We start from the raw sequence: 17,833 nt of genomic DNA, 5'->3' as shown, positions 1-17,833 counted from the left end.
AGTTCTAATCTGGTCCAGGAAGAAGGAATGCTGCCATCTAGTGGATGCAGAGGATATTTAAAAAATGTAATAAATGTTGCATCATTTCTGTTTTTCCCCATAAACACGAAAAACAAAACAAATGTACACGACCACTTGTAACAAAACAGACGGCATTTATTTAAAGAATATTGAATAATCGGCTTTCTAACTCTTGGATTTCTTCGTTAGCAGTTTTCCTTTGGGTTTGAGCAAAAGAGACTTTCTGTGCTCCTCCGCTTGTCTGGCCTCATCCTGCTTCTTGTTCCAGGCCTCTACTCCATGATCCACCTCAGAGTTCAGCATCACGATGCGCCTCTGAGGAGAGACGGCGCAGAACCGATGAGCGCGAAGGTCAAATTAAACAGAAGCAAATAAGAGAAACTTTAACGCCGATGCTTACCGCTAACGTTTCTTTCTCTTGTCTTCTCCTAATCTGGCCTTTCAGCTGAGGTGCTGGACGTCCGTCTGTCAGCAGAATGATCAAGTTGAGGACAAATGGAAAACAGACCAAAGCGAAGCCGGTTTGTCACAAGTCAGTCAAGTAGGAGATGCAAGAAAAACATGTCTTCTTCAGGAGGAACAGAGAAGCTGGTCAGAGTTAACTGGAAGTTGAGTAGAACTAAAACAGGGCAAAACCTTTAGGAAATTGGAAAAAAAAAAACTTTAGACTGGTACTTAGGCTCACCTTACAACATCCTGATACAGTTAGAACTACAATGAAATGGTTTGTCAAATCATCTTTATGTGTTGAAATGGAATATGAGGCAATATCTGAGCTGAGAAACTGATATTTACCGATGTTCTCAATCTGTCCTGACTGAGGCAAAGTTTTTTCTGCATGGAGAAATTGCTCTAAAATCAAACTTTAGATGTACAAAGCTGGTAGAGAAAAGCCTGGCAGCCATAACTGCAGCAGAAAGCGGTTCTATAAAAGTACCGACTCAGGAGAGTGAATACGAAAACAAAACACAGATTGTATCTTCTGCTCTATTACATAAAACTTCAATAAGATACAGATCTGGAAAAAAACTAAAAGTTTCTCTGATTTTACTCTTTATAGGTTTATGTTTGAGTAAAACAAACTTTGTTCTTTTATTCTATGAACTACTGACATGTTTCTGAAATTACAAGCAAAAATTTTGTATTTTATTTGCAGAAAATGAGAAATTGTCAAAATAACGAAAAACATGCAGTGCTTTCAGACCTCAAATAATGCAAAGAAAACACATTTATATCTATTTAGAAACAACAAAATTAATATTTTGACTCAGGAAGAGTTTAGGAATCAATATTGGTGGAATAACCAGGAGGTTTTCAATGAGGTTCAGTGCAGTGGGCTCTTCATTTTTTCCAGAGCTGTGTATTGAAGTTTGCAGTTGTAACAGGACAAAATCTGAAAATGTTCAGGAGTCATGAACACTCTTCCAAGGCTTTGGAGATCCAATAATTCCCTTTACTTGCATAGTTGTGGCTGAGAGACTGCTACTTGAAATGTTTAATAACAACATTAGCTTGCAGTAAAATTAATATTGATTCATTTTAAAACACCAAACAGTGATTTATGTATATGAAATTGCTGACTTTCAATATACATAAATCACCGCCTCTTCTTTGTTCCAGTTCTTTTTTGATCCCAGAAAAGTGCAATTTTGGTTCGAAGCCCAAAATTGCAGATGCGCACAGTAGCAACGGAAGTAGCTTCCATTTGACACACAGTGATGCGGTCTGCTCCGTTTAGCTTTAGCTCAAGAAAAGGGTAATAATTAAGTACCTTCAAAAGACCAGTCAGGCAGATCTGTCATTGGTCCATATTCTGTCCCACTTCTGGCCAGTCCATGTCTGCAAGCACATGCACACAAATAACTAAACACAACTAATCATAGGTACAGGAAATGTCTTAAAAATTATTGCAAAGAAGCTAAATTGGTAACTATCTTAAATCCACAGGTGTCAACAGACTAACATTAGGTTTTCAGACGAAAGCCAGCACAGAAAAACTCGTACCTAGTCCTAGATGTTTTGTGTACCTACTAAGTGGTGTTTTCAACGAGCTTCAAAGTGAGATTACAAAGCAATTACTTGGCCGAATTGTGTTAAACTTATCGGTGAAAGGAGTGAACTGGGTAAAGAAAGACATTGTTAAATGTTGGTGAAAATCTGAACCTGTATCTTTAAAAATTAGGGAAATTTCAATGGAGTTTGGCAAAGGTTGCACAACTTACTCTAGTCTCCATTTTTGTCCAGCTTGTACTCCACATGTGGAGCTGAAGTGTCTTCCTGAAAGTCTCAGGGCTTCGAAAAGAACAAGAAAAAAAAACAGAATCACCCAATTAAAGCCATTTACAAGCTGTTTTTTAAAAAACACAAATCAGTAGAAGCTTGCTGTCAAACGGTTAGCATCGTTGTTAGCATTAGCAATTAACCAACACTGTTGGCAGACATTAGCAGAAAAAGCAACGACCGATAAGCAAAACTGTTTGCGGTTACAAAAGTCTTTTTTCAATGTTGGGCTGACAGTGCATACGAGAGATTTAAGGTTTAACCTCTGTCTCACCTGAACAGCACAAAGTCCTGATGGGCGCCGCCATCTTGTCTGTACTACTCAGCACCGACCAGCAGAGGGTGCTAAAGACTCGCTCAGGTCCTATTTGTCAATTTCAAGTCATCAAAACGGAGAAAATAAATCGGTTGTATCAATGTCTGTATTGTTCTTTTGTTGTTGTTTACATAATTTGTCTTCGGTTCTTACCTAACTTATTTTCTTAGTTTGAACAAATTTTCAGTCAAATGAAACAATTTCAAGACATAATATTACCCAAAATAATTTTATTCTTAATTTTTTACTGATTTATTGTTTTTACTCTTTGCATTCTTTCATTATCTACAGTTCTTTGTCTCATTCCAAAATCTTACCCTTTAAATATAATTACATCTTTCACACACCTATGACCCAGAGGTTTACATACACTCATCGTGGACATGGATTTCTTTAATAAATTTTGGCCCACAATTTAGCATTTTAACAATTTTTTTACACAACAAGGAACTTCAATGATTGTTTATAAAAACTAGAATTGTGTGCAAAAGTTAGAATTTGATCACAAATTCGAGCTGAGAATTGAGGATGTTCCAGAAGAATAATAATAGTCTGTTTTATCTGTTTCAAAACCAATTCTGCATGGTTTCCCTGCTTCTCACTAAGGGAAATTGACATAAAAAATAATAAATGACATTCAAGCATACCCAAATACAAATTCATTGAAGCTGTAGGTCGTATATTCATCCCACTGAAAGAATAAAATAACAGCTCCAACACATCATCAAATGACCAAACTCAATGTCGTATTCATGTTGATAAAGGGAACATTCAAACTTTGGTCCACAACCTTCCTACTTTTTTCATATGCAGATCAAACGTTATCCTGAGAAGACTGAACTTAAAGACACACCCAAGAAAACGTTGTTATTCTGACACCTAAGTGTTTTTTAATAGCAGAAAACACAGCAACTGTTTGGGTTTTTTTTTTTTAGCACATGTAGACCTATATGATTGAACACAGGCTGTGGTCACAATCTGACGATCACAGTTAAACCAGATCTGGCATCTGCCCTACTCAAACATGTCAGTTGTCTCATTAATATAACGAAGCACCGTTAACTCTGAACATGCTGTGTGCCACATCTGTGGTTATTTTCTTATCCGTAAATCAGCTTTGAACGTAGCTTTGTTTAACATGCAAATCCGCCTATTTTACTACATCTGTTAACATTTTCTTAGATAAACGTTGGAGAAATTACTGGAAAAAACTGATAACTGTCCCTTACATGTTATTGCAGTACGTTTGCTGACCTTATGGATGTCATTGACATTTGCGAAAAAAAAAAAAAATAGACACGTGAGGAAAGAACATAATGTGAACATATTGAAACAACATCAGTTGAGAAGTGAAAGCTCAGTCCAAAATGGGTTTTTAAAATGGACAATAACTCAGAGCATACCAAATTAACTCCAATTTGGCTTGGGATTGTATAAGCCTAATACTTTGGAGTGGCCTCAGAAAAAAAGCTAGAACTCTGTCCCATAGAAAGTTCAAGACAATTAGATAAATAGAAATAATTTAGGCAGTCCTGACTGAGCTAAAACATGAATAGCTTAGTCTGCTTTAAATAGGGTGTGCTTCTGTTTGGCGTTTAAATGCATATGGAAGTTAATAAAATGGCAAGTTTTATTTTTGATTGACATTCTGGAATATGAATGCCTAGTTCAAAACACCCAACATTCCTATTGGTAAGTTTAATTATGAAAGGGTATGTGGTTAAATTGTGCGTGCATAACTGCCCTTTGAAGATAATTAGAGAACTACTGGCAGGTGTAAGAAGCTGTACTTCATCTGCAAATATTACGTTCTTGAGTGAATTGTACTGGAACAATAACTGACAGAGGTCTGTCGCTCCCGAAGCTCTTCAAAGTGCTGTTTTTGAATGAGCAGCTCCGGGACTAAGCCCTGAAGAATTTCTCTGTTAGCTTTTCAGACAAGTTCCCACTCGCAGCCCGGGGAGGAACGCCTAAGCCGGCAGAGGCTGCCGCTGCTTCCTCGGTGAACCGCAGGCCCGTTCTGGAGGGGGGCTCCGGGGACACAGAGAGCCAACAAGTCTATTCAAACACGCCAGGCCGGACACAGTTTTACTTTATCAGCGCTTGTTGAGTTATGGTGTGTCCGTTAACTGCCACCAAACGGCCGGAATCAGGCCTGACTAATGCCGGGCGGCACAAACACACAGGCGGGATGTTTACTCTGAATCGTCCTTGGAGAACTCAGACACGCCGCAAAAATCCACCAGCCCCATCACACCCCGCTGTGTCCCTGCGCGCATTCCACAGCCTGGTCTTATAAAGTAGTCCCGTTGCCTAAACAACGCCATGTCTCTGGGGAATCACATTCAAATCTTTTTTTTTTTTAATTAATAAGCTAAACAGGAAAAGTTACAGTTTGAACCTGTGTTTTTTTAATTTAGTGTTTTTGTTGTTGTTTTTTTTACATTTGTAACAGGTTAAAAACTATTTCAATTGAAATATCCATGGTTGCTCTAAATTTTAAGTTAAAACCCACATGACTTGTATAATAACTCAGAATAAAGATATTGTGTATTTTATTTATTAGATGAAGAATCTGGACTACTCACAACAATGTAGTGTAAAATGACAGTGTGCCATGATAAACAACAACTTAAGAAATTAAGTGAAATGTAAATAAGTAACTTCTCAGCAAGAAACTTTACAGGAACATTCAGGGAACATCCACAAACAGTTCAATCCACCAGCCCCAATCTTTATTAAAAAAAAGGGTCTATAACTCTCAAGGAACTTTCAATGAAGGGTTAACAATTAGAGGATGTTTCCTTTATGATATCAACTTTTTCTAACTTTTAGAAAACCTTCATAAGATATTCCCTTGGAGTTCTCTGAAGCTTATTTTCAATACGGACAAATAATCAGAGAATGTTTTCCAGAGGTCCCTTCAATGTTTACTACAACTCTAATATTGCGACCTTAGAGGAACATGTTGGGAATATTTTCTAAAAGTTCTTTGGACGTTAGCTTAGTACAGTGGCGACTGAATGTTTTCAGAAGGTTATTTGTAACTTTCAACATGTGTCCCTGGAAGAACCTTCAAATAACTTTTTCTCAAAGTTTCCTTGAAAATTAGGTTGAGCATTGACAAGGCAACCATCTCAATGTTTTGCAACTTCCCGAAAGGAACCTTTAGATAACCTTCAGAAAAAACTTCCTAGATGTTCCCTAAAAGAAGATAGTTTGTACATTTCCTCCAAATTTGACCTTCTGGGAACTATTGCTGTTTAGAGGTTCCCAGACGGCTACATGTGACCTTCGTTCTGATTGGTGACCTTTTTCAAAAAGTTCCTTAAGGTTCCCAGTAACGTTAACAATCAATAAATGTTAAATTTAAGGAAATGTCTGCGTCAGCGGTTGACGTGGACGGAAAAGTTTTTTCCTTCAAGTAGAGATGTTTAAAGAAAGCCAACGAATGTCAAAGCAAGGGATCTATTTGTTTAAAACATAAGTTTATTATATTACAGTTAATCGCTGAACCCATAACCAAGACAGCAGAAAATAGTTCCATGAGGTAAACAAAGCCCAAATGTTTTTTACGGTGGTCTGGCTTGGTAGTTATTTTGCACTTTGAAATGAGTCAATAGGCCACATATCCTGAGATGAATCACAATCATAGCATTAATCGTGAAGCAATGAGCTCTTGAAATGGCTGTTTGTTTTCCAAATGCAAAGCCAAGATAAACAAAGATGAACATGCAACTAGTAAACCTATTCTCAGGGTATTTACAAAGATGAATCAGCTCAAAACAAGAGAATTTTCTACCAAATTAAATGCCAGTTTGAAAAATACAACGGTTGCTTTTTCTTCCCACCTTAAGCTAATGGTGATTCCTTTATTTTTAGCACAGATTTTCACTTTTCTCTCTATTCCAGACTTTGCCAGAAATTTGTAGCTCAGCTACACCAAACAGAAGTTAGAGACAGTTTATATATAATTTAAAAAAGTGAACAGCTCATCATATTGACTTTAAAAGCTACAGCAAGTATGCTAACCTTCTTTAGACCTCTATCAGGGGCTAGACATGGACCATTGAAGTTAATTTAAAATGGCACTGACTAGAGGAAGTACTTTATTTTATATGCTAAACAATTTATTAATAACTCAATCAGCGTTGCTTATTCACATTCTCTAGTTTTGGGAGTGATTGATCAAACACAAATTTAAAGTTGTGAGTATTTGGAGCCTAATACTGTCCAAAAAAAGATAGAAACAAATTATCTTGGGGCGACCCCTTACTTCTGCAAACTCAACACACAGATGTGTAATAGCTATGGTATTAGATATGACCATATCTTCTACAAATGATAAAGTAGAAGATATCACAACACCGTGTGCAAAGCAAAAATCCTATTTAACTCTTTAAGTGACCTGTTTAAAATTGAAAACAAACCTTAGCTCATCATTGTGGTAAAACACTTAAATATTTACTGACATGGAGAATATTATTAAAACAATGAGAGCCATTGGAGCATGTTTTTAACTTCCTGTTCACAATTTGAAGTGACTTGGCATATTTTCTCTGTGTTTTTATTTCATCCTGGCACTTGTTGGGCTCCGTAAAAAGGTGTTCCGGCGTGCTGGGGGGTTGGTGGTGCGGGGGCAAACAAGCCGCCGCTGATAAAAGAACAATGCGCGTCAATTTGCACAAAACAGCAAAACGGCATTTTGAGATCCTTCCTTCAAAATAAAATCAATCATACTCGGCGAAAGTTGAAACAAAAAAATAGAACCTGAGATATTATCTGTATTTTTGGTGTAATAAGAATTTGACACTCTTTTACATGCGAAGTTAAATCGAATCCAACTCGTTTTCCCGCGCTTTTAAGTGTTTCAAGCTAACTGCTGTTCAAAGGGTGTTTACTTTGAAAAGCTCTAACCAGAAATACCTCTTTGTGTTACGACTAGCAAAAACTAAGTGAAAAAAAGGAGGGGGAGGTAAGTTATTATTTGAGGGGAAAGAAAGAGACAAAGTTGTTGGACTATGCGGTGCTCACGGGGAGGGATTTTATTTATCTGGACCGACTCGTTTTAGCTCAGCACCGGTCTGCTGGGAGACTAGGAGCAGCGGAGCGCCGGTTCAAATCATTCCCGTTTCTTTGCCCAAACTTCTCTGCCACTAACACCGAGTCCCGAACCGGATTCTTTTCTTCTTCTCCCTTTGAATCGGGAATGATAAAAGCAGCCGAGCCGGAGCCGAGCCGAGCGGATGGACGTACGGACGGAGTCCAGCCAGTGTCCCGTGTGTATCTTTTCTGTTCCCCTCTCGTTAAAGCCAGTATAATCTTACTGTGAGCACATGAGATGAACGGCAGACGTCGGCTGAGTCGACTATCTGAGCACAAACGGGTTTATTTTCTCGTCTACACTGGACCCACATGAAGAGGCGACGGTCCGCATCCTGCTGAACCCTCTCCGCTTTGTGTTTTCAAAGAGAAGAGAAAGAAACTGGACACTGAGAAGACTTTGGTGGAGTGGATTTCAGAGAGGTGAAGTCTTGCAGATGTGGAGGGTCGACAAAGGGAGCCCTCCATAGGTCACGACGAAGTGTCCATGTTTGTCTTATTTCCTGGCTGGACTGGCTTGAATTCTTTGTGTTTTATGTCCACGGAGCCTACCTGTGTCTGTGGGTTTTTCCACACGTGGAGTTGAATCATGTTAAACTCTTGAAATGTCTTAAGAATATATATATTTTTTATTTATCAGCTTTGTATTTATTGCGTGTATAGAAGTTGTCCTTGTAATTTCAAGAATATTTCTCTCTTTTTTTTGTTGTTGTTAAACATCTTTTTAGAGTTTGATTGAAATCATTTCAAGTGTAGCCGTGTTAGAGCATCTTTTGTTCTGCTGTACATCTCCCTCACACTGTATCTTAGTTATTGCTCTGTAGCATAAAGGAAGACACTGTAACTCTGGAGGCTCCCATCATGGACCGGCCTATAAGCAAGCTGCTGGGGAAGCTGAAGCTCACCGACGCAGGCAGTGTGAAGTTCAACAGCTCCAAGAAGAAACACGACTCCGCTAGCAACTCCAACAACAGCAACGCCAACATCTCCGGAGCGTCTGCTCCCGGCTCCGCGGCCGCGTCGCCCTCCAGGCCTGCCCAGTTCTCCACCACCGGCGACGCGGGAGTCCCGGCGACACCATCGTCCTCCACGCTGGGCGCCGATGGGGAGCAGCCGCTGCATCCCTCCACCTTGGCACAATTGAGGCGGCCCTCCTCCCAGCAGCGAGCCTCCTGCTACCTGACGGACGGAGTGGAGGCCCACCTGGGCCTGACCCCTGACGCTGACCCCGTGGGGGCGCTGGGCTCCAAGGCCTCTATGAACCAGCGGCGCTACTCGCTGGAGCTCCAGCAGCTGGTCAGGCGGCAGCAGCTCCTGTCCCAGCCGCCGCCCCACTCCATCCCGCCGCTGTACCCTGCTCCGGGATACGGGTCGGGTCCCAGAGGGGGGCTGGCCGAGCAGGGCTACAACTCTGAACCCGAGAGGCACAAGCGCTTCTCCCTGCAAGAGGCCCTGCTGTACAAGCGCCTCAGCACCGGGGGTGAGGTGTGGGACAACCCCAGACCCGCTTCCCTGTCCCATCCGCCCCATCGCCCCTCTGATATACCTGGAGGGGGGAGCGTGGGTTTGTTTTACCCACCCGGTCCCACCCTGAGCCCGTGTTCGTCGTTCAGCCTGCAGGAGTCGGTGCTGGTGAGCCCCAGGTCCAGCTTCGCCTCCAGCACGGCCAGCGGCGGGGGCGGGGGCAGCCCCATAGGGAGCCGCTGCAGCAGCAACAGAACCAGCGGCATCAGCTTGGGCTATGACTCCCGCTACTCTGTTTCCGTCCAGCAGCAGCCCATGCAGGCTGGAGGGTCTGCGGCGGGGTACGGTGCTCCAGGCCGAGCCGGGGTCACTGCCGCAGAGGCCTGGACTCAGTACCTGGAGACAGGGGGCCGCCCGGGGCCGTACGACAGCCGCCACTCCTACCCACCGGCAGTGGGAAGCCCAGCGGCGGCCTGCTACCAGGGAGGCCATGAGTGGTGGGACGACAGGCAGGCGGCGAGAGGGAAAGAAGCGGCCCGGTACTCAGACCTGCCCGGAACCCGCTACCAGGAGGAGCTGACCCGGCTTCTCCTGAGGGATGCTGCCCGAGAAGGCGGGGGGCTGCTGGAGGGTCTGAGGCTGAAGGATCAGCCTCTACCCTCACCAGGGACGGCATCAGCCCCCGGGCCGGTCCGACCTCAGGAAGACTCCGGGGCAGCTGGAAGAGAGACGGCGGAGAACCGGCAGGAGTTCTTTGGTGAGAATATTTTTCAGCTAAAGTTTTGAGGTACTTGGTAGGAAGAGACATGATGATATTTCAGTATCGTTAACTGGAGATGCTTGATATATCGGCACTAACATCGGTATCGGCTGATATTCTTAATTTTTTAACACATTGGTATCAGGCCGATAAATAAAATGAGCCGATATTAATCTTATTGCTGCTTGTCTCTGGAAGGAGAGACGAGAGACTTAGTCATGTGGGATTTGTTTGGTCATGTGATAGCGATGCAGCAAAGGATTGTGGGTATATTATCTGAAGCAGTGGTAAAATCAGTTGTGTGTTCCCCCCCAAGGCATCGAAAAGGTAGAAAAATATAATATATGTCAGTTATCGGCGATAAGAGTATCGGATATCGGCCTGAATTTTTATATCTGTGCATCCCTACTGGTAACACACTGTCGGATTTAGAGACGCACCAATCAGCACCAATCAGCATCTCTGGTCAGAGACAGGAAGATGATGGTTTTTATTTAATAATACTATACTCTCACTTTATTGATGGATCAGAACTACAAACTACCACATTTGTTTGTCCTTTTAAGTGCATCAATCATCATCACACACTTAGAAAATGTAGTTTTTCCAACCGATTTCTTTTTGTGTGTGTTTTTTTTCCCTGGTGCATTCAAAACTTCTATCATCTTCCTTCAGAAAAAAAACTGAAAGTTGGGAACTTAGGCCTTAAAGAAAAAATTGTTGGTCTGCATCGGCCAGGAAAACTGGGATCGGTGCATCTCTAGTCAAACCGCAGCCCCGGTTTTAGCCGCTGCTCCCAGAATCGTGTGTTGGGTCGTCCAGCGTCTGCCTTCGCCGTGTTATTACTGCCGTCTGGTGTCGGATCACAGGTTTCCCTCTAAATGAAGGGGTTGCATGGAGAGATGGACAGATTAATAGCTGGAGGAGCATATTGGCTCGCTGGAAGGTGCCGCAGAAACCTGCAGAGACTTGCAGGGTCAGAGCGCATCGAGCGCAAGGAAAGAAAAGAAGCGATTGGGCTTCAGAAATCGACTCCAGGCAAACGGAGATGAAGACAAAGGTGTGTAAAAAAAAAAAAAAAAAAATGGGGGGAGGAAAAACAACAAAAAACAAAGCTAAATTAGCACATAAATTATTTTTCAAGCTTTTGTGTGACTTTAAAGATGAGGCAGGTGCAGCAAATTTCACCGCAGCGTCTGCGTTTCTAATGCGCCGAATCCTCACAGCTTTTATGTGACAAAACATTCCTCTGTAACACAAATTACATGCTTCCATATAAAGACAGCTCTGGCCATTACTGAGTCACACAAGATTAAGTCTCAGCCTTGTGTGTGTGTGTTTTTCTGCGGCAGGGTGTGTTTCACCCACCTCGAGTGACTTTAGGCCACAGCAATGCAGCGTTAGAGTGTGTGTGTGTGTGTTTAACGCAGCCTTGGCGTGTGCAGGGGCGGGGTGCTGCAGCCTGTTTTTCTGCTCAGGTATGTGTACCCGGAGGGGACATACAACACCGCACTGCGCCGGGCCACTGAAGACAGACGCTCTCTCACACACACACACCTGCGGGAAAACTCCCCTCCTCAGCTGAAACAGAAAGTGGAAACAGAAAAAAGGCAGAACTAATTTAAGTGTCCAGTTTGATCCGCCCACCATGTTTCCTCACGGCGCCTTGCAAAAAATATTCACACCCCCACTCTGAGTATTTTTGGTTCACCACGTCACAACCATGTTTTCATTTTTGATTTGGTGATAGATCAACGCAAAGTAGCGTTTCGCAAAGAAAACAAACAAATAAAAAAAAATATATATTTTTTTGTTATTATATTTTATTATCAATAACATCTGAAAAGTGTGGTGTGCATTTCACTCCGCTGCACTTGAGCTCAAACTCTACAGAAGCACATTTTGTTGTAATTACAGCTAAAAGTCTACCAGCTAGAATGTGTTTGTTTGTTTGTTTTTTTACTGTTCTTCTTCGGACTTTTACTAGGCCTCTCTAACGCTTGACTACTCTAATGTAGCTTTCTGGCTGTATGTTTAGGGTCTCGAGTCTTTTGCAATCTCTGACTGGTTTTCCTCAGATTATCCCCGTAGCATGATGCTGCCACTTTTGACAGTGTTCAGAATGCCAGACTTCCTCCTCACATGAGATTTTACATTTAGGCCGAAAATTAGATTCTTTTTTTAATCTTTTTTTGTAATCTGGCCAGTTTTTGCAAACGTTTGCTGTGTTGAATTAAAATACAAAGGACTTAAAAACTAAATTTACAGGCTGCTGTGGTGGTGCACGGGCAAAGCACAACCCACGTATTGAGGCCTTAGTCCTCGTGTCGGTGGTCACAGGTTCGACTCCCGGCCTGGCCTCTTTCCTGTTGAACTACTTTCAAATAAAGGCCACTAGAGCCAACAAAACTAAATTCACCTCCCTACTTTTTAGCTTTTTTTATTTTTTTTTTAAACAACGCATCATTTTCCATCCGCATACCGTTATTCTCTACTTTTTAAAACCACAGTAAAATACATTAAGCGTGACAAAATGGAGTATAAATACCTTCCCCAGCCTCTGCACCTCATGCGGTTGTTTTCCGGCTCACTGTTACATGTAGCGATTTGGGGCATATTTAAAGTTTCAGCTACCACCTTTTCAGGGTTTTTTTTTTCTTTTTTCTTTTTTTTTGGGGCTTTGGCACAGACTTGATTTTTCTCTGAGACATCAAAGAGTCGGTGTGAAGCCCAAAGCAGCAGCAGTGAGCAGGAGGAATTCTTGATTTGTGTGGCACTCCCTCAACCACATGAGAGGCAGGAGGAAAAAGCGCTCTGTGCCACCCGTAAATAGATCACAGGCAGGAGTGACTGTCGGACCACCGGCGGCCTCTGCTTCACGCTTTACACGCTGCCGTAAGACGCAGCGCCGCTTCAGACAGGAGGAAACCGACTTTTTGGTCATTTTGACCGAGAAAAGTCTTTTTTTTTTTTTTGTTTTTGTTGCGTGGGTAATTTCTGAAGGCTTCAGTTTAATCGGTACAGAAACGGTTCTGATGTGTTTAGTTTCTGGTTTAAATATCTTAGTACACTTGAAATAAGACAAACTAACTTTAAAGTGACTTTTTAGCACAATGGAGCTTGTCTTAAGTCTAAACTTAACTTGGATTTTTTCATCAGTATTAAGAAGTTATTGACTTAAGCTCCTACATCTTGCTGAAAAGTTACTTTTAAGTTAGTTTTGTCTTATTTCAAGTGTGCTCTGATATTTGAACAAGAAACTAGACCAAAAGTACTTTGAGTCTTTGAGGTTTTGCAGTGTAGAATGAGAGAACAATCCTTGTCTCATGTGGGCTTGAAACTTTTCTCATTTGAGTCCAGTTTAAGGGTCAAACTTTAGAAAAGGGGCTTGTTTTGTTGCTTGGCAACATCACTGTACAGGTTAACGTGGACCCTGTAGACACTAAATCTGGTTCTCAAATCATTTTTCCCGTCGTCTAACGGGGGCATCGGCCGCAGCCAAAGGTCCGATTGGAGAGAGGAGCAAACCCCCCGCTTCACTTGTGGGAGAAAACCTGATCTGGATTTGTGAAAAAAAATGAACAAGTTTTAGTCAGTTTCTGGCTCCTGGAGCGAATCGAAGAAGCCCTGTCATTATAAACATCCCAAATTGCTCTAAATGTTGGGGTTTGAATAAAACTCAAAGGGCCTGTCTTAAGCTCCAAACTCCTGGAAGAAAGAGCGCTCTATTCCGAGAGCGGGATCCGGCGGAGTTTCCCCTTTAATAACAGACACATGAGTGGATGAGCAAACAGCCTGGCATGGGGAGCCGGGCTTTAGCCGCGCGAAAATCCCCTAGGTGGTGCGAACCAGAGGATTTACAAGTGTTGACGGTGTGTGTGTGTGGAGGTGGATTTCAGGACACATCCTCCTGGAATGCTGTCATAAACAGGAGCTGCCACTAAACGCCTGTTTGTGTGTGTGTGTGCGTGTGTTTTCTCCCCTGAACCCACCGTAGGTACCTGTGTGAAGTGTGGGAAAGGCGTGTACGGGGCGGATAACGCCTGCCAGGCTCTGGATCACCTCTATCACACTCGCTGCTTCACCTGCGTCTCCTGCGGTGAGTCTCGTCTCCTGCAGAGTCGGCGCCGCGCCCTTCATTAATAACTCCCCTCTTCTATCCCCCCCTCTCTCTCTTTCTTTTTTTTTTTTTTTTATGAAAAAATGTGACCCCTCTGCAGGTCGCACCCTGAGAAACAAGGACTTCTACAATGTCAACGGCTCTGTGTACTGTAAAGAGGATTACATGGTGAGAGCTGAGGTCGAGATGTGTTTTGACACCTTCGGAGTCGGGATGAACTCTAATCTCTTTTTTAAAATTTTTTTTTTTAATTACAGTTTTCGGGATTCCAGGCGGCTGCTGAGAAGTGTAGCGTGTGTGGTCACCTCATTCTGGAGCAGGTGAGACGTTTCCACACTCACACCCAGGGACGATTATGTCAGATTTAAAGAAAATCCCTTTCAAGCTCCACCAATCTTGCGTTGGGTAACGTTTTTTTTTTTTATTGTTCCCCCCACCTCCACCCCCACGATGACTTTACACATCCCCACGTTTCCCACAATTCCCTTTGAAGCCGTTCTCCCGGGGACGGAGAAATGCGCTGACGTCTCTCTGTTGCCACTTCTTTGGTTTCCCACGATAAGATTTGGCCTGGAATGTTTGCCTTGGCTTTTTGGTAAATAAAGACTTAAGGCTGTGCAGTGATTATCTGCAGACTTTTTTTTTATTTTTTTAACTTATATGAACCACGTCGTGCTTATTAATAGACGGCGGCCTGTGAGCCACGGGAACCGAACTTCACATGGGGAGCTTGAGGGGCAAAATGTGAGGAGAGCTGGAGATGTTTATCTAGAGAGCAACTTTCCTCTGTCTGGACATTTTAGCTTACAGTCTGGAAAATAAAAATAAAAAGTATTTCTTTACGTTCTTTGTCTCTTATGCTGACTTTATCTACACTTCTTTCTTTTATTCCTTCCATAGTTCCTTTTTGCCATCCTATTTTCTCGTCCGACTAGTTATCTACATATCTTGCCAGCTGTGTTTGGCTGTTTTAAAGCTGACCCTCCTTGTACGCATCAGCCATATGTGACCTTTTCCAGAGTTGCAGCTCATTAACCCTGCAAGAATTTGTACGTCGTCGTCTTGCACAGTAGGAAGCCGTTAGCACGTTTTGTTCTTGTGCATCTAGGCTGTGCTTGTATTCTAATAAAGGTTGATAAGAGAATGATCAGTGAAATGAATCTAAACAATACGAAAAGGTAAAAAAAAAAAGGAACAAATAATTGGACAAATATTCTTCTACAGTTTTCCCACTGAGGGATAATAAAAGACAGCTCTGTTCTACAGTTTTGCGTAACATCTAAATGCTTTTTTTTTTTTTTTTTTTTCAATGTGTGTGTCCAGATCCTGCAGGCCGTTGGGAACTCCTACCACCCCGGCTGTTTCCGCTGCGTGGTGTGCTCCAAGGCTCTGGACGGGGTTCCCTTCACTGTGGACCAGCACAGCAACATCTACTGCGTGGCGGACTACAACAAGTGAGAAATCCACGGATTATTGAGCTGCTTTCTCCTTTTGGATTTGGAAAAATTGAGAGAGCGAAACCTTTTAAGTCGTGCCATATGTTGACCGTTGAGTTTGCTGCGTTTCCATACTGTATATTTTTATAGTTTTTTTTTTCACATGAGAGATGCACAGTGAGTTTAATGTTTGGCAGACGTTTCCACAGCAAATAAACTTTCTCCGGTCACATCTGCAGGACTTTTGCTCCAAAGTGCGCTGCCTGTTTGCAACCCATCTTACCGACTGAAGTGAGTAGCCTCTTATCTGTTTTAATGAGTAATCCTTTATCTGGCTTGACCAGGATATCGTTGTAAAGGGCATCGTTTTTGCAGCTTTTGTTTTCTCCGTTGTGTTTAGGATTGTAGCCCACAGTAGTTATGGTCATTTTTATGTGTCAAGTTGAGAAGTATGTGGAGGAAGGGGGGGGGGAAAGCATGAAATAAATGAACTGAGAACAAAGCAGATGTGCTTGTTGCTTGCTCAGTGAAGACTTGGGCATTTAAGAAAGAAGCTGTAGTAAATTCTCCACTTGGAATATGAATCATAAGGGGAATATTTGACATGAAATTGTGAGTTACAAGGTAGCAGCTGAGTCACCCAACAAACCGGCACAGTGCCCAGGCATTTAAAAGCTCTCTCTGACGAGCCTACAAGTCGCCCCAGTGGTGAATTACCAAATTGTTGCATCACATGGAATCCAAACAAAATCATCTTTCTTCTCAAGTCAATATTTTGTCTTAATATTCCACTCATTCAGTGGATGGAAGAAAAAATAAATACAGACGAAACTATTGATCTGTTACTTATTTTGATTCAGGGAAGTGAGCAGCTATTAATTTATGTAATAAAAGTGAATTGTGAAAGAGAACATCATTTTACCTGAAAAACTTTATGCTCACAAACGACACCCATCCATTCCTTTTGGAAAGTTTTTTAGTTTTTTAACGGGAGAACAATACCTTTTCATTTAACTTCTTTCTCTATTGATCATTCAAAGCCAATCTTTCATGTTTCTACATTTTTGAAATACTAACGGAACAGAATCAATTGAATCTACAGAACATGAAACGCTTAAGTTCATGCAGGTTATCTGTGTTCAGGCTACATGACATGCATGAAGGATTTCCCTGAAGCGAGTGCAGGCGTTCCAGACATTATTTTAGCTTTGTTTTGTTTCCCAGGGCAGCGAGGAGATCCTCAGGGTCGTGTCTATGAACAAGGACTACCACTTTGAGTGCTACCACTGCGAGGTGAGTTATATCCGCCAACAAAGGTTTCCTCCCGACAGTCTCCTTTCCAGGAATTCTGTTATGTAATCGTCAAACGGCTGAGCTGCCTTCGCCTCCGTGTGCATTCCTGTCCTTATCCGAGTATTTCTTTTTTTCTTCCCGTCTCCCAGGAGTGTGGCAAGCAGCTCTCCGATAAGCCCGGCTCGCAGTGCTTCCCTCTGGACTCTCATCTCCTCTGCCACTCCTGTCACATGAGCAGAGTGTGTGGCACACACAGCGTCCCCCCACACAACACACACTGATCTCGCCGTGCAGCTGTGGATTTTCATTTTCTTAAAGAATTGATCGATGCTTTCTCGCGCATCTTTTTTTAAAACGAAACTGCTGACGTCGAGACATTTCATTTAGCCACATTTCATGTCCTCCGATTGGTCCGTCACATGTGCTGCCTGCTGTACGTCTTGTACCATTACTGTACTATAGTTTAAAAAAGAAAAAAAAAAGGGAACAAACTACTGCTTTTTAACCCCAGTGTTGCTACTGTTTGCTGTAGAAGAACAAAAAGGGATTTTACTGAATTATGTCGTGTACATACATTAAGACTAGCAGACTTTTGCACTTAAATTTTGACTTTACTGTAAGTTGTTACATGAATCTGTGCAAAGCTGAAGAGAAACCATGTTGTCATTTCTGTATGTCAAGTATTTTTCCATTTGTGCTCAGATTGTGCTCTTACAGATATTGGTCACAATTTTAATAAAAGCAAATGTTAACAAATTTACAGGGAATATCCCTCTGATCTGCAGCAACCCTACACATGTAAATGCGGCACCTTTCAGAGAGGTGTTAAAAAAAGACAATAAATTAGGTTTTTAGGAATTTATGATGTTTCTCAGCTGCTAGGTTGGAGAGCCTGTATTTATCGTGCCAGGAGGATGAAGAAAGAGAAAAATAAAATCCTCTTAATCCAACTATTAAAAGTTGCCTTGGAGGGTTGCTGGGGAAATTTTTTTTCTGATCTTCCACCACAAACAAATTAGTGGAGTTTAGTAAACTGCTTT

General features: G+C 42.2%; 2 protein-coding genes across 3 annotated transcripts; one reads left to right on the top strand and one right to left on the bottom strand.

Moving 5' to 3' along the window:
• Positions 1 to 135: 135 nt before the first annotated feature.
• mrpl52 (mitochondrial ribosomal protein L52) lies at positions 136 to 2,697 on the bottom strand. The gene is made up of 5 exons (XM_008428003.2): positions 2,576 to 2,697; positions 2,244 to 2,313; positions 1,793 to 1,860; positions 422 to 486; positions 136 to 336 (listed from the first exon to the last, which is right to left on the bottom strand). Exons 1-5 carry the CDS (start codon positions 2,607 to 2,609, stop codon positions 187 to 189), a joined length of 387 nt encoding a protein of 128 aa, XP_008426225.1. The 5' UTR covers positions 2,610 to 2,697; the 3' UTR covers positions 136 to 186.
• A 4,829-nt stretch (positions 2,698 to 7,526) lies between these two features.
• ajuba (ajuba LIM protein) lies at positions 7,527 to 17,553 on the top strand. Of its 2 annotated transcripts, XM_081599709.1 has the most exons (9): positions 7,527 to 9,941; positions 11,390 to 11,506; positions 13,933 to 14,043; positions 14,165 to 14,232; positions 14,322 to 14,384; positions 15,388 to 15,518; positions 15,740 to 15,791; positions 16,725 to 16,793; positions 16,943 to 17,553. In XM_081599709.1, the coding sequence occupies exons 1-9, from the start codon at positions 8,582 to 8,584 to the stop codon at positions 17,072 to 17,074; spliced, it is 2,103 nt and encodes a 700-aa protein (XP_081455835.1). In that variant the 5' UTR covers positions 7,527 to 8,581; the 3' UTR covers positions 17,075 to 17,553. The 2 variants fall into 2 exon arrangements, with proteins under 2 accessions (XP_081455835.1, XP_008426224.1); XM_008428002.3 differs by lacking the exon at positions 11,390 to 11,506 and having other exon boundaries at positions 7,534 to 9,941; positions 13,942 to 14,043.
• The last annotated feature ends 280 nt before the right edge of the window (positions 17,554 to 17,833 follow it).

The sequence above is a fragment of the Poecilia reticulata genome, chromosome 18 (genome assembly GCF_904066995.2).
Source record: "Poecilia reticulata chromosome 18, P_reticulata-male-v2, whole genome shotgun sequence".
Taxonomy (NCBI): Eukaryota; Metazoa; Chordata; class Actinopteri; order Cyprinodontiformes; family Poeciliidae; genus Poecilia; species Poecilia reticulata.
The sequence above is the reverse complement of the archived record's forward strand: the minus strand, read 5'-3'. Positions and strand labels throughout refer to the sequence as shown.

What these genes read in the sequence shown, in the direction of transcription:
- mrpl52 (XM_008428003.2), bottom strand. Translation starts at nt 2,609, where the DNA reads ATGGCGGCGCCCATCAGGACTTTGTGCTGTTCAG. An exon ending in GCCTGACTGGTCTTTTGAAG is followed by an intron (nt 487 to 1,792) that starts GTACTTAATTAT and finishes TTCTGCTGACAG; the next exon opens with ACGGACGTCCAGCACCTCAG. An exon ending in AAGAGAAAGAAACGTTAGCG is followed by an intron (nt 337 to 421) that starts GTAAGCATCGGC and finishes GTCTCTCCTCAG; the next exon opens with AGGCGCATCGTGATGCTGAA.
- ajuba (XM_081599709.1), top strand. Translation starts at nt 8,582, where the DNA reads ATGGACCGGCCTATAAGCAAGCTGCTGGGGAAGCTGAAGCTCACCGAC. An exon ending in CTTCACCTGCGTCTCCTGCG is followed by an intron (nt 14,044 to 14,164) that starts GTGAGTCTCGTC and finishes ACCCCTCTGCAG; the next exon opens with GTCGCACCCTGAGAAACAAG. An exon ending in ACTGTAAAGAGGATTACATG is followed by an intron (nt 14,233 to 14,321) that starts GTGAGAGCTGAG and finishes TTTTAATTACAG; the next exon opens with TTTTCGGGATTCCAGGCGGC.